We start from the raw sequence: 16,311 nt of genomic DNA, 5'->3' as shown, positions 1-16,311 counted from the left end.
GAGCTCTGCAGGACTCTACCAAGAACTCATTAATCACCCCAGAAGATTAAATCTGCAGGAATTCAACAACGCACTCGTTTGTTTTCTGTCTCTCCCGTCCAACATTTAGCTGCCACGATTTATCTGTTTTTGATACAGTTGTAAATCTTCGTATGTGACACTTTAGTGCAGGTGAGAGGACAGCAAATATTAACGAAAACATGTAACTTGGGAGAGTACACTATTTGGACAACCTATATTACTTTTGATGAGTCAGAGCGCTGCTATTTAGAGACACTGAAGGGTATCTCGGTTTTCTGGATAGCTGTAGTTGTTTTGCATCGCGTGCCCAACTTGCATCTTCAGAATGATTATGTTGGTAAGGACCATAGCTCGGTGGGTTAATGCGCCTGTTACAGAAATAAGTCCTGCAAGGTTCAGGCCACAGACTCAAATCCTCCCACTCGAGCTTCCGAGTAAGGTGTGTAGAAATGGCATAGCTCACACCGCCACGATGCTCGAGACGGTGTCAGGAAAGCGCTATATAGAAAAGCATGATGCAATTATGCAGTCGCACCTAAAAATGCAAGAAACGGTTGCGTTTTATTAAGAAAACACCAATTTATTTCCCAACCTTCATCCACACAGATTGTTTTGGCATCTCTAGTGCCATTTCAATACACTCGGTAGACATGGTGCAAAAATAGCAAATATTTCCGAGTACAAAATATATTTATTTATAAATTTAGTACGGCGCAATAATAAATATAGAAAAAAATCAATTTCATATAATTTACAATTTTTCGATACAAAAAAATCATCCAAGTAAATCGATTAGGAAAGTTGCACAACTGCCTTCAGAAAAGAGTGAAGGCATAATGTCATATGCGGGGAGGTGGGGGGAGGGAGGGAGGGGCAGAGAGGAGCGTTCACAAAGGTACCCAAGTCAGTAAATCTCAGAGACAGCGCCATTATTTTCCCATTCAACGACGTAAGAGCGTATTGTTTTTGTTGTGCCAAGTGGCAAAGAAAGTGCAAAGAGGAGACTAGCGGCCACACAATAAGACGTAAGGGTCAGAGTTGGAAAATAAGGGACAGGGGCCTTATAGCTACACACTGTACATTAAGACATCCAGTTCCCTGATTTCTGCTGGTCGCTGACCTGTCGGCTCTGTGTCCCTGAATGCTGTCTGTGGCCACACAAATCGCAATCGGCAGAGAAGTGAACAGTGGCATGAAGTGGTTGGCCATTGGGTCACAGCATGTGGGTCAACCAAATTGTTATTGCTGTTATTTTAACCCAGGGTCTTCTGGTCCACAATTAGGCCACATGTCCTCCTGGCGGCTGTGAGTGGGGAGAAAGCCGGCTCCTTGGTAGAGGTCAGACACGCTGGGAAAAGGCTGAGGTCTGCCTCATGCAGGCCGGGGGGCTAAAATTGCTGCTTGTCTGGGACACTGGAGAGTAGAAGGAGTCCCAGTCGCTGGTCGGGGAAACGTCCGGGCTGGCCATGTCTACGAGCAGGCAGGGTCCTCTGGCCTCCCCCAGAAGGCTGGTGTCGGCCATTTGCAGGGTCTCGGTCAACGCCCAGATGTAGTTGTGGGCGAGACGCAGAGTCTCAATCTTTGTGAGCTTGGCGTCGTCGGGTAGAGCTGGCAGCACCCCGCGGAGGGCGTCCAGAGCAGAGTTCAGGTTGTGCATGCGGTTGCGCTCTCGGTCGTTGGCTTTGACCCGTCGGTGCTTCTTCTGCCTGCCGCCGGGACCCACGCCCTGGTGGTCGCGTCGCACCCTTGGCTTCTTCAAGGGAGGCTGGAAAAGGCATCCGTCCCCGGGGGGGCTGCACGAAAGACTTGGGGACGAGGGCATGGAAGAGGAGGAAGAAGAGCCGGACAAGCCTTCCTCATCTTCAGAGAGCTCATAGAACTGCCCCGGCTGGAGAGGTGAGCAGACACTCTTGGGGGACATCCTGTGAGGAAAGAAACAGAGCATCCTGTCAGCATCATTTAACCAAACGCAGAACACCACAGAAGCACCACCTGCCTCAGACAATGCTCGCATACTTGCACTACATCCTAAATACGACCTTCACCAGACTGGCTGTATCATAATCCAGAATTCTCAATCTTTAAATGAGAGTGAACAGGGGCTGGGGAGAGAGGGGCTCCTCCCGGAGCTAAAACGCAACTTCCAAACTCAACGACAAGCGCGCTTAGCTCTGCGTAATTTACAGGGTCAAAGCTGTCAATAGGAAGTTCCCAACACTCTCACGTCTGGAGCACAACTTGCAATCCCGAGAACCAGAACAGACATCCTAACAAAGAAGAACGTCTAAATAAAGGGGTTCACCGTGCGCGGAATGAGCTACGCACTTGCCGTTCCGTTTCGTTTTATAACTCAAATGTAAAACTAGAAAGCGGTATGGTATACATAAAGAATGGCGGGGAAGGGGGGGGGGGGGTCAAGCACAACCCGAAAATGGACCCGTCCAGTTCGAAGCATGTTTTTAATATTTGGGCGAGCAGTGCTTTTTAAGATAATCACATCCCACAGACGCACGCACACACTTTTCTACATAGGCTCTTTTTGTGTGGCAAGGTACCCTGAAACTGACATCCGTTCAAATATGTAACAGTAAAGCGGTTTACTCAAAATATAAAGCGGGACTTAAACAAATCGAAGCTAAATCTTCAACTCGAAAATAAATTGTCTACATTAAACTACAAGCCGAACGTTGAAAAGAGGCGCTCACCTGTTGCTTGTGAAGATGCCGTTGTCCGTGTCCAGTGCCCTCCTGGGGATACTCGACGACGCTGGAAGCTTTTGGGGTCTGGAAGCAGAAGTGCTCGGGGGGTGGTAGTTTAGGACCGCTCCCGGCGAGCGTGCGCCTCCTGGGAGCTGCGAAGTAGCCACGGATGGTCCCTCGGGGGTTGTGCAGGCTCCTGCCTTCTCTCTTCCTGGCTTCCTCCCCTGTGGGTGGCTGTGGGGAGAGGTGCACAGAAAGCTACTGTTCCTTGGGTACACGCCAGACTCGGTGGCAGACTCGTGAAGGACTGTGTGTCAGGCACACGACTGCCCTCAGCCCTATATATACTTGTAGGTTTAGGGTCTCGGGACAATTGGGGTTTACGGATCAACAGAAAGCGTGCCCGCTCCCTAGCCCCCACCCTTTTTTGGCACGCTTTATCTTATCAGCCCTGCCTGGAGTGTGCCCAGCTCCATAGTCTCTCCAAGGGGACCAATCAGAAAGGAGTCTAGGAGTTCATGCACACGATCCCTCATCCCCACCACCCAGCCCTCCGCACACCAGCTTGTGGAACTTCACCACACAGCTGGAATCCTTGCAAAGTGAGGGTGAGAAGGTCGCGGGAGCCAGAGCTTAATAATGTGTTTTTGTTGTGTATGTTTTTTTGTAAAACTGTAAACGCAACAATAAAAAATACAAAAAAAATAAAAAAATGCGTTTTGCTATCTTGTGTCTTAGAACAGCTGTGCTTCATTTTTGTCACCTAGCAGCCACTCGCCGAACATTGCAGTCCCCAAAAGCGGCGTAAGTGATGTTCGTGTTATGCAGGCGAAACTGGCATCCTCTCTCCATCACTGTGACACCCACACTTGCAGGGATGCCTCATTCGGTAAACCTCCTTATTCTTACGAATGAACACTAAAGTTGCACTACATTTCAGGTAAACAAAACACCAGTTGCTACACGAACCCGGTATGAAAAGGTTTAACAGCAGGCAATTCTTGCAAGAATCCACTTACTTTTGAAACGTGAGTGAGGACCGAGACAGTATATTAGGTTGGAATGGAGCTCACAACACGATGATCAAGGATGAAAAGAAGCATTAACTCTGTTGTTGTCCTGGTCCAAGCTGTACCCCCTCGCCCCCCTCTACCTAAGCAAACACTTTCTTAGAATGACCCTCGGCCAACAATTCAGCTTGCTGAATACATGTCACTGTGACCCTGGAAAGCGCAAAGCCGCTCGCTGTGAAGAAAATGTGCTGGGCCCCGGAATTGTCGCAGGCCAGGAAAGTGTTATCAGGGCCATTGGGCCTGATACTGCGGTAGCCCTGGATCCCCACAGACGACGCAGGGACACTTGGGGCTGGTGTGCATGTGTGCACGTGCTGCTGTGCCGACGCAGTGACGTCCCATTTATTGACAAAACAGAGTTACGTCTCTCCTTCGTGTCCCTCTTAAAGCAGCCACACCACACTCCTCCTTTTTCATAACAACAACAAAGAGTAATGCGGATTAGATCAGTTATTTCTTTCTCTCCCCTCCATTTAAAACAACTTAAGCACCCATGACATAACTGGTGAACAGCTCAACAAACCACCTGCTTTTTGCATTCAGCACATAGTCCTTCAGACAGGCTGGTCTGCTACGTATAGTTCATTGGGGATATCTTCACCCCCCCCCCACTTTCATGTTCCATCATCTGTGGGCCCTGGGTCATCGGGCTCAAGAGGGATCTTTTCATCTGTGACTTCCTCAGCTTCTCTTTCATTCCAATCCCAGGAGTGGGTCCCTCTTGACCACTCTCGCCAACCTTTTTAAAGAAACTTGAGTTCCTCATTACTGTAGCGTTCCCATCTGACGCGTAACCATGGACCCTTTCAATTCCACCACGTCCATGGGCAGAGGTTCATAGGTCAACAAGAGATTTCCTTCCAGGAGTCTGTTCCTCGCCAGCTCATCTCCAGGTGCCAGACTATGTGGCTGTAAACCTTTATGAAGGCTCTCACTTTCATTCCTGGCCCTCCTCTCTTCGGACACTCTCACATCATCAATTTCAGTGGGCGCTGTCCTTTCCAGGTTCAGCAATAGCCCTCGAGAACATCTCTGAAACAGCACCTCTGCAGGGGCCACTCCAGTTGTGCAGTGGGGAGTCGCTCTGTATTCCCTCAAGAATTGGTACATGGCCCTTCTCAGGCGGTGACCCTGGGCGATGCAAAAAACCTTGTTTAGAGTTCACATTAAGCGTTCCGCCTCCCCAATCGCCCTTGTCCACACCAGCAACATCTTCCTCTAGTTTATTCCACGCTCCAAAATGAACTGTGCAAGACTCTCCCCTTCTAATGGCAGTCCATTGTCTGAGCAAATCTCCTTCAGGAAACCATGTGAATGAAATAATTTTTCTAGGACTGGCACAATGTGGTCAAATACTGTGGACTTCACAAATTCGACCTCCGGATATCTTGTCCATTGATCAGTGAACACCTTGAAGTGAGTGTCCCGTCCAGTAGACCCCAAAATCATCATGTACTATTTCCCATGGGCGGCAGCTTCTTGGCATGGACTCGATCCACGGTTCTCGTTGTGGTGGGGCAGCTCCCTGGCACCATACACAGCCTGCTACAAATTCGTCAACACATTTTTCCAAGTTCGGGAACCACTCATCAGGCATGCTTTTGTTTTGGCTGCATCCTGGTGGCCATGATGTGCTAGTGGGATAATTTGCAGAATCTTACTTGAAGGAATCACCATGTTAGGCCCCCTCAATAGTAAACCTGAATCTTAGAAGACTAGTTCATCCCTGACTTTCCACAGTTTCTCGAGCATTACACAGGCCTCCCGAGTCTGCTTGTTCAGACCCATAGGGATCCCCTTCCATTTCCCTTTGTTTAGTGCTTCATGGATGAGGCGGAACCAATCCTCCTCCTCTGATGCAGTGGTCAGTTCCTGTATTGACATAGAATTTGGAGTAGCTGACTCAATTATCACCTGGACAAATTCTTCCGCCTCTGCCTCCCCATTCTTGGTGTTGCTGTGTTGATTGACCCAGCGGATGCCTCGAGAGATAGTCTGCAGCATTATTTGCCCCAGGATGATATACCAAACACACTCCATATTCTAGTAGGACAAGCATCCACAGTTCAATACGGACAGGGAGTTTAAATGATGAACCGCCCATAGTCGGTATAAAGGGTTTGTCATAGGTGACTACAGTTACCGGTCGCCCTAGAATGTCCCAACAGAAATGCCTGCATCCCCAGAAGACTGCTAGGGCTTCTCGCTCAAATTGCAAGTACTGTTGTCCCATCTCCGATAGGACTCTGCTTGCAAATGCCACCGGTTTCATGTTTCCACTCGAATCCTGATGAATCAGTACAGCTTCTAATCCAAACGTGCTCGCATCAATCACAATCTCTGATGCCAAAGTTGGGTCAATTAACGCCATGGTGTCATTCACCTTGAGGGCCTCCTTGATATTGTCAAATGTTGACTGTTCCAGTGGGTTCCACTGCCACACTGTGTCCTTCTTGGTCAGATTCTGTAATGGCTCTGCAAGACCTCCTGGGACAATGTCAGAAGTCCGTCGCTTCCGACATTGTGCAAGGAGGTCTTGCATCCTTAATGTTTTTTAGCTTCACCGGGTCCGACGACAAGCCCCTTCCTGGAACACCAACCCAAAAAGTCAATACTAGTTTTGAAAAACTCACACTTGTCTTTGTGTAGCGTGAGCCCAAGTGACTTTATTCTCTCCAGGGCCCTGTCCAATCTCTCCATGTGCTCCACTTCTGATCTCGCAAAAACTAGGATGTCAGTACTAAAGGTCAATACTCCATCCAGGTCTGCCAGCACCCCTCTTACGATGTTCTGAAATACCTCAGCTGCCGGCAGACCCCAAAACTGAGCTGCTTGTAGCAGTAGAAACCCCTTGTGTGGTGAACATAGTAATGTACCTCAACTCAGGGCGGAGGACCACTTGATGATAACCTGCCCTCAAGTCGAGCTTAGAGAAACATTTTACCCCATGAAGATCTGCTACAATATCATCGATGGTAGGTGTTAGGTGTCGTTCCTTTTTAATGGATTCATTTTGTAAACGCATGTCCACACAAATACAAACGGATTCCGGCTGCTTGCGTTTCCATGCCACCACAATGGGAGACTACCACAGGGTTGGTCCTTCCACTTTCACAATGATATGTAGTTGAACCAGTTGATCCAACTCTTTGTCAACCTGCTCCCTCAGATGAAACAGGATTCTCCTATGTATTGCGGCATCTGGGAAGATGGAGTTGTCTTTGTGAAGTTTCACAGGTTCACCCATCAGCTTTCCAATTCCAATGAACACATCTGCAAACTTCTCTATGATGGCCTGAATGTCCTCAACATAAACATCATTGGCAAAACTCACAATCTTCAACGCCTCCACTGTGAAACAGCTCAGCAACGCATTTTCACTGACGTGAAATCTTGCCTTAATGGTGTTTACTCCATTGCCAACTTTTGAGATGAATGCCCCCATGAGCGGAATGGGTGTCTGTCCCCCCCAAATGTGAACACACGAGCCTTCGGCGGGCTCAGCTCTGGGGGACTAGGCAATGTTTCATAGTGTCTCAGTGCCATTACATTAACAGGGGTGCCAGTGTCAACTAGCACAGGCTCCTCAGACGCATCAACACTGACCATGCACTTCGACTGTTTTTTCTTCTTCGTCTTTAATTCACACACACTGGAAATTAAGAAAACATCCTCCTCTTTCTCATCGTCCTCAAACCCTTGACCACTCTGATCATCCTCCTGCTCCATCTGGGCCACATTTTGGGGATGCTTCTGGACAAATGGATCCATTTTGACGGGGCTCCCAGGCATTAACAATGGGACTTTTGCTCGGCACATTGGTGCAAAGTGGTTGCGGTTTCCGCACCTTCCGCATGTTTTGCCTTTTGCTGGACATTCAGTCACATGTGGAAGATCGTACCCACACTGTAGGCATGGCACAGACGATTCTGGCTCTTTTTCCTTGCTAGGACCCACACTCTTCCGTGCCAACCTAGCCCCTTGTTGATGCCCTATTGCACAAACATCGTCACTCTTCAGAGTCTGTATAGCAGCATCCATCTTAGACGCTCTCATGTCTGCTAGCTCATGTGAGCGCCCATTTCTAGAATGTATGCCAAGGTCAGACCTGGTTCTCTTAACACTTGTCGTCGCATTATGATTGACAGACATCCTTAAATCAGCTGCTGGCGCACCATGCTATCTTCATCGTTCCACACACACGTGGACGCCAGCTTCCTCAGTCTTACATGGAAGGTATCAGGTGCCTAATTGTCTTTTTGTTTAGTTGTGCAAAAAAGTCTCATAGTCCAAATTGACCAACGGCATGAAGTATTCTCTCACAACACTGGGCCTGCTGCATAGATGAGTGTCGACATCTTCGCTTAGTCAATAACTTCCCCGTTGGCTCTGAAGTACATCTCCAGGCATTCTATCCACAGGTTCCATCTCAGGCCTAGGCTTGATGGTGCACCCGATACATCAAACTCCGGCATTGGCGCCAGAGATCCATGCTGTCAGGGCACCTGCACACCAGCAGGGGCTGCCACAGCTGCCGCGGGTACATTCACTTGACCTCCATCCATGATGCTGCCTTAGTCAGCTGTCCAGCTTTCCGTGAGCACACAAGCAGCCGCAAACAGAGGGCCTCAACTCAGCAACACGTGACTCTGTCGCACAGGCACAGATTGGCAGGCCCACCGCCACACACTGAGCCACCTCATCACAGGCAGACTCCAATGCGGTCAGAAAATAAAAATACAATCACGCCTGCGGGTATGGATGATCGACAATGAAAATGACCAGAAGTTGCTAAAAAAACGTCTTCTACCTTGACAGATGCACACTAGAGGGGGAATTTAATTAAAAAAAAAAAACAAATTCCGAACATTTCACACCATATCGGTTCTCCAAAAATTATTTCTAGAGGCGCACATGCACTCCCCAGGGGAGCCACAACCTCTCTGTGTCAGGCAGTCCAGGGTATGCCTCACCTTCATGCGTGCAGTGGCCCTGCGGCCCTTAAGTGTCTCGAGATGCTGCTATGTCCTTCAGTTGGCATCAGAATTCATTTGCGCAAGGCCTGAGCATGTGGGTCCTTTACAACAACCTCCTCATTGCCACTGTTATCAGGGCCGTCGGGCCTGATACTGTGCTAGCCCTGGATCCCCACAGAATACGCAGAGACATTTGTGGCTGGTCCGGGCCTTGCATGTGCCCTGCTGTGTGGACACAGTGATGCTCCATTTATTGACGCAGCAGAGTTACATCACTCCGTCATGTCCCTCTTAAAGTGGGATCACCACAGAAGGTAGAGGGCCCAGGCATTAAGCGCAGTTAGATGACAGGGTGCTTCTCCTCATTTGCAGGACAGCAATGCCCAGCAAGGGCGTTTCACTATAGCACAGGTGGGGTTGAGTTGTCATGGCGCTGGGGCAGGGCAGTGACGTCAGAAGGCTGGATACATTGGACATCAAACGGAAAAATGGCCTAGTTGAATGGGGACCGCGGGCACCTCAATTCGCATCTGAAAGCTACTGCCTGGGGCATAGTTCGCCCAAGAAACGCGGGTAAAACTAAGGCGAAATCAGGGAGTTCGAATGCAACCTCGCTCTGCGCGGTGCTTGTTGCTGAATGAAGCAGCAGGGAATTATTCAGTGTTTGCTCCGAGCAATGGGTCTGTGGGTCGAGAATCAATGGGCGAAGCAGACGCCTCATTTTCGCCGTGAGGAGCTGTCCGTAGGTGGGCAGAGCAGTCACTACGTGTGCCCCAGGCCCCGGGCCGCATGAATTGCGGGCCGATGGAGGGCCTGGGAGTTTAGGCGCTGGGTGGGGGGAAACGGCGCTAAAGCAGTAGGGAGGGGCGTCCGAACGGCGCCACAAGAAACAAAAGCCCGGGAAAGGGCAGGAAACAGCACCTGGGGAAGCTGCGAAATATAACAGCAAGGGGCCGGGGGAAACCCGGCCCCCAAGAAGGAACAAAAGGCCTGGGGTGTATAAGTAAGCCAGGAAAAGGAGAGGCGGCACAAACCAGGTAAAGAGCTCACCTCTCTCGGGTAGGCTCTTAGTACCTGGATAAGGGGAAAGAAAAACGTTTGCCACCCAACCCACCCTACAAGAATAACGGAAGAAGAAGGGAGCAGGCAGGAGCCGGAACGCCGAGTACTCTTTCGGTACACGGTCCAAAAAGAAGGAGCAGGCAGAAGTGGGAACGCCGAGTACTCTTTCGGTACACGGTCCAAAGCATGTCGTAGGCGGCATGTGCCCAGGAACGAAGGCCCAGGGATAACAAGGACTCAGGAGGAGCCTTGGGCAACTTCGAGACTGGACACAAGGTGCCCAAAAGCATATGGCAGTGTATTGATTTTTGTTGTTTTGTATTTTCTTTAAGAAAATAAAATGCCTACGGCCTACAACTTTTCCATAAACATAATTGCTGTGTGATTTATTATTTAGGTAGGGATCTGGTAAGAAGAGCAAAGCGAGCCCACACTACTCAGCCTATGTTGGCTCAAGAGAACAGGAGCCTGCTGCGAGGTAATCGGTCATGTGGTGACTGGCTTGCAAGAGCCACCTTTGGTTGCTGGAAGTGCAGCAGTGGTGAGTGAGCGGATAAGATCCTGCACGCTAGAAAGAGATGCGCACCTAGATTAAGGCAGCCGAACAAGAGCTCTGGAAAAAGTGGGTCCAGAAGAGGCTGCAGCGGGGACGTTTCCATGAAAGAAGCCAGTCTCCAGATTTATTCGTGGAAGATGAGGAAGGTGGCTCTGACGCATCCAACGCAGCATCGAACCGAATAGGCCAGGAGAGGCAGCGCAGAGTGGAAGACAGCCTGGGGTTGAAGAAGGCAGCAGAAACGAGCACAGTAAAGAGCAGCAGAAAAGAAAAAAACACAGGTACGGAGCAGGGTGATATGGAAAAGTCAATTTTAAAGCTGTTACACTCTTGCAGAGCCGGGAAGGGAAAAACGCCCTGAGGAAAATGCGAGAGCATCAGAAAGAAGAAAAGTGCTGACAATGATTCCTCTGACATTGGGGAGAGCGAGAATGTGTGCCCAGACACAAGTGAGGATGAAGAGCGAAGCCACTTGAAGGCATGGGATTAGAACAAAAACAGCATAATGGGTAGTAATAATAAGAATAGAAATAAGAATAGAAAGAGTAACAGGAAGGCAAAAGAGATGAAAGGCAAGGGTGTCTTCAGGACAAAATATGGCAGAGACACGGTGGGCAAAGATGTTCAGAGAAAAATTAATACAACCCTAATGTGGCATATTGAAAGAAAGGTAAAGACAAACATTTGGCACGAGGAAGTCATTGACATTTTCTCACTCCTTCAATTCCAGAAGAGGTGTCTTGATATCAACAAAGAGGACAAAAAGGCAGATGAAAAAAGAACAATTAAGAAAACACCAGTGAGGCAGAGCTTTCAGAACTGGGTATTTGCTTTTCAAATACTTGCAACAATAATATTGGAGAAATTCCCAGAGGAAGGTACATCATTAATATGCTACGAGCATAGGGTTATAGAGTTGCACAGGACTTTTGGTGGGGACGCATGGCTCAAATACGATAAGGAATTTTGCACGCTCATGGACAGCTATCCTGATCTGGGGTGGGAAAAAGAGGCAAATCTGTACATGTTCAATGTGTTAAAGGCAAACGCTGCACAGCTGCCCTGCCACGCAATGAGCTGTCAGGCAGGATAATACCCGGGGTGTAATAATTATAAGGCTATTGACAACAATTTTCAGCAATTTTGGATGCAGTCCTTTTGGTAAAGGCACCGCGGGGGTCAGCAGAACGTCCAACGCAACACCACCTACCCATCGCACACAACACAAGGTGGGCAGGGGGGGGCCGTTTCGTGGGAGTTCCATAATTTGCTGGAATATTTGAACAAGGTGCCTGCAATTGGGGAAAAGAGTGCGGACACAATAACCAATGTAGCCGGTGTGGCTCTGAGCATAGCCGTAGCAAATGCACCAAAACTGGGCCAGCCACTAACTCCAGGCAATTTGAGGCCAAGATCCCTTGAGGAAGCTTTCGCACTGGGAAAGTCACCGGTAAGGGTGGAAACAATAAGGAAATGGGCACAGATTTTCCCAAAGAGATAGGCGGGTTCATTATAGAAATCTTCGCACAGGGTTTCTGCATCCTGTTTCAATGCTCCAGTTCCCAACCTCAGATCAGTCAGGGCCAGGCCAGATTTGGTGAGGAAGAAAATGTTTTTAAAAATGGACCTGGGTAGGATAGGGTACCCGTTTGATGAAATACCGTTTTAGGAGTATATCTGCTCTCCATTAGGTATAGTGGCCAAGAAAGAAGAAGCAGAGTTTAGGCTAATCGACCACCTGTCCTACCCCCAGGGCAGGTTAGTCAATGATGGCATTTCAAGTATAGAAGCTCCAGTGGCATACACAGATTTGCAGGAGGCAGTGAATGCAGTGAAAAAAGCAGGCAGAGGGGCTTGGATGGCAAACACAGACATTCAGTCAGCGTTTATGTTACTACCAGTGCACAAATCCTTGCCCCCCTGGCTGTTTTTCCACTTTGAGGGCACGTTTTACTTTGACAAATGCGTAACAATGGGTTGTGCGATTTCATGTGCTTTTTTGAGACAATAAGATACCTTCCTTCTTACATTGGGCAGCAGAAAGAATAATGCCCAACACAGTAATGGTACACTTTTCATATGTGTAGGTCCCAAGGAATCCACCATCTGTGGGCAAGCACTGATGGAATTCCCAAAACGGAGTGAGGAATGGGGAATCCCCTTGGCCCAGGGCAAGCTGGTGGGTCCTACAGGCATAATCCAGTTCCTGGGGATAGAAGTTTACTCAATGAAAGGGGAGTGCTGCATCCCCAGGGAGAAAGTCAAAGACCTGCTGAAGAACACAGGGGAACTGAAACAAAGGGGAAAAGCAACAGTAAAGGAGTTTGCAGGGAAAGATAATGGAAAAATAATGCACTTTGGTGGGGGCAGCACACTGAATGCGTTAATACGTGACATTGCTTTCAATGGAGGCAGTGAAATGAATGCAAAGACAGCAAATTGAAATGCACTGAGCACGTGTAAAATGTTCCATGTTATAGCGACTGGGTCATCTGTACAGTTTGCACTGAATAAGCTAACCCAGAGTAATCAACTAACAATTTTCCATTAAATAACATTTCCCCAGTAATTAATGAATGTACCCTTTAACAGAGCAGTGCAAATGATTCAGACGACAGATTCTGTTTTGTTCAGTGGAAGTAAACGTGCATACAAAATGCATTGGCTGTCTTTTTCATTCAGAAGGCGGTATTGGGTGCTTTTCAGGAAGCAAGTTGATACAAATATGCTCAGGAGCTGGGTGTTCGGAGAGAGAAGTGCCATGACTGTAGAAGGATAAGCTGGGGTGACAGGAGACGTCAGGAGAGAAGGGGCATGGTCAGTAAGATTGACAGGCCTATGGTATAAATCTAGCTAAAAGGGGGTGGAGAGTCAGACATCATTTTGTGGAGAGAGGAGATCAGAAGTGCAGCCGTCAGCTGAGCAGAGAGAGCAGTGCCATACAGTCCAGGCCCTTAGATGAAGCTGGGACTGTGAGCTGACCTCCACGGGGAGAAAACTGCAGAATTTCCAACACTCCATTTTCTAATAATCCACTTCACAGAGGGGGCTTTCCTGATAATAACGCAGAGTCTTCACAATTGAATGTGAGTATATTTGTGAATTGAGGAGCACGTGTGCAAATAGGTTCTGAGATATATAGAGAAAGTTATTTTTATGTAAAAGAATTCAGTATCTTTTAAATGCCACTTGGGGAAATTGTATTTCATACTAAATGTAGCTGTTGCCAAATGTACATGAACCACGGTTGAATCAGGTGAAGCTTACACTGTATTCTCATGTTCGATTTTCTCTCTTACTGTTTTATTCTGGCTGAGTTGTATTCCCATGAATATTTTGTGTTGATGTTCAATGTTGCTGTTTTTTTCCAATCGGTAAATGCAATGATAAATGCACATTTTAAAAGTTACTACGCGTCTTGATACATTATTCCCGGGATCTGGGTTGTGTCATTTATTTACTGTGACTTCATAGATAGACAGATTGTATGTTTGCGATGTCTGAGCTGTGCATGGTGACAGCTGAGCAGATCCGTCAAAGACAGTAGTCCTGTTTCGTAAATAAGTGACAGGAAAAACAGCTAGTGCTGTTTTGTCCCTGCAAGTGCAAAGCCCAATAGTCTGCACTTACAGTCAGCCCTAAACAGAATACAAATATTAGGAAGGGGGAGTCTTGTCCCATCATATAGGGCCTTAATATAAATACGCTGTTCTACCACTATTTTACCACAATACTAAAATACTACACAAGCTATGTAATAGCCCTCGGACAAAAACCTCTAACAAGCTGCAATCATTAACAGGCAAGCTTCATTTTGCAGGTAGGATAATATCACAAGGGCGTGTATTTCAGAGAAGCATAGAGCTAAAAATAAAGGGATCCGCAAAGATACACCACAACGTACGGCTGGGCAGGAATGTCAAAAAAGACCTGCTAATTGTACAATTTCAACAGAACGTCCCTCTTAAAACGGCCTCACCACAGAAGGTGCAGGGCCCAGGAAGTAAGCGCAGTGAGATGGCAGGATGTGCCAGGAGGGCACCAGAAAGGCACCCTCCTTCTCCCCTTTACTCGTTTGCAGGACAACAATGCCCAGCAAGGGTGTTTCGCTGTAACACAGGTGGGGCTGAGTTGTTAATGTTGCAGGGGCAGGGCAATGACTCAAGAAGGATAGACACATTGGGCATCAAAGGGAAAAGCTGACCATTTGAATGGGAACCACGGGCACAACAATTAGTTTGGTGCCCTGAAGGCTACCTCTTGGGGCATAGTTGATCCAATAAAATCAGGCAAAAACAAGGCCAAATCAGGGAGATCGTACGCAACCTCACTCTGCATGGAGCTTGGTTGGTGAACGAAGCAACAGTGAATTGTTGCGCTTACCATCGCACCCACCATACATTTGGGAAGAGAAGTGAAACAAAAGTGGAAAAGCCTGCCTTCAGACAAGCATCAGCTTGCATTCAGACACGCCATGCTTGAATTGGAGCAACATGAGATTGGGGAATAGCTGCTCCGTCGATGGCTACTGAGCAATAAAATACATATAAGTGGATAAGAAGTGGTTGCTGTGGTGTCACTATACAAGCTGTAGAGTATTTTTCTATTGCCCTACATCGAGGAAGAGCCTTGAGGCAAAATCATCAGGTTTGCCTATTTAACTTGCAGTCGAGCGCAGAGCGTGGTGCGGATGATTAGTGGATAAGAAGTGGTTGCTGTGGTGACACTATACAAGCTGTGGAGTATTTTTTCTATTGCCCTATATCGAGGAGGAGCCTTGAGGCAAAATCACCAGGTTTGCCTATTTTACTTCCAGTCCGGCATGGAGCTCGGCACAGATGATAAGTGGATAAGAAGTGGTTGCTGTGGTCACTGGGGATGCTGAGAAGCTGACTTTTTATCCAGACTGCTCGGCGTATTGGGCAGTATACCACAGGTCAGACTATTATCCCCTAGCAACTTTGCATGTATGCCTCTCTACCTCTAACCCGCACCTAGAACACAGCAGTACCTATTTTATGCAAGGGGCGACTGCGGGTTGTTTACCTTTGTGCCCGTTGCCACTGGGTATGTGCATTTGGAAGCTGGTAGTGGCAGGCACCTTATTTATGTGTTATATAACAAACAATAGGGGTGCCCCTGTGTGCAAGCGTGAGTGGGGGCAAGAAATACTTCTTAAACAGAACCGACAAAATGGGTACTCACACTGTAGACAGTCCTAAATTCTGTCAAACAATTTTTGAATTAAATCTCCATATCAATTTGAGGCTAGTGCTTGCAAAGGCTAGTCACTGAGGATAAACCAAAGAAGAAGTCTAGAGTATGCTGACAATACATTTATTGTTGAAAGCACAGTTCTTAATGAATCAGAATTTGTATACTTTTGACAAAAATGAATAAAAGCAATTGGAAGAAATTGAAGTAAAACATAAGACATAACATTCATCATGAATACATAAAGTACAAAAGAACAACATATTCATCAAATCGCAAACGTGGATTGTTCAAGATCATTTAATGAGAAGAATAAAACAATCCTTGCAGGATACCAATTGTTCCTACAGCACAGGGCCTACCAGGGTGTATGGACAATTACCCTGGTGGGTGTAGAGAAAAAAATCAATTAGCTAAATTTGCATGTTTATCTTATTTCTGTGTGGCACCATGCTAAATACTCCCTTTTTCTAGTAACAACATAGACAACGTGACTTTTGAATTTCCTGCAGCAGCATTAGACACTAGCAGGGGGCGACTGTGGGCTGCTAACATTTGAGCCTCCTGCTTTTTGGTGAGTGAATTTGGAAATTTGATAACGGCTTAGTACCTTCTGCGCCACGCAGTGACATGCACTCTCTCCTAACTCAGAACAATAAAGGTAATGCTATCTTTGAGCTCTGTCTTCCCAACGTGTAACCTATTGTGAG

General features: G+C 47.5%; 1 protein-coding gene across 1 annotated transcript; it reads right to left on the bottom strand.

Moving 5' to 3' along the window:
* Nucleotides 1–669: 669 nt before the first annotated feature.
* On the bottom strand, nucleotides 670–3,003 carry NEUROG3 (neurogenin 3). The gene is made up of 2 exons (XM_069612183.1): nucleotides 2,727–3,003; nucleotides 670–1,943 (listed from the first exon to the last, which is right to left on the bottom strand). The coding sequence occupies exon 2, from the start codon at nucleotides 1,940–1,942 to the stop codon at nucleotides 1,361–1,363; it is 582 nt and encodes a 193-aa protein (XP_069468284.1). The 5' UTR covers nucleotide 1,943; nucleotides 2,727–3,003; the 3' UTR covers nucleotides 670–1,360.
* Nucleotides 3,004–16,311: the final 13,308 nt, after the last annotated feature.

Source organism: Ambystoma mexicanum, chromosome 8, assembly GCF_040938575.1.
Source record: "Ambystoma mexicanum isolate Mex_15411 chromosome 8, UKY_AmexF1_1, whole genome shotgun sequence".
NCBI lineage: Eukaryota > Metazoa > Chordata > Amphibia > Caudata > Ambystomatidae > Ambystoma > Ambystoma mexicanum.
The sequence above is the reverse complement of the archived record's forward strand: the minus strand, read 5'-3'. Positions and strand labels throughout refer to the sequence as shown.

Excerpts from the sequence above, each read along its gene's own strand:
- NEUROG3 (XM_069612183.1), bottom strand. The coding sequence starts at position 1,942 with ATGTCCCCCAAGAGTGTCTGCTCACCTCTCCAGCCGGGGCAGTTCTAT.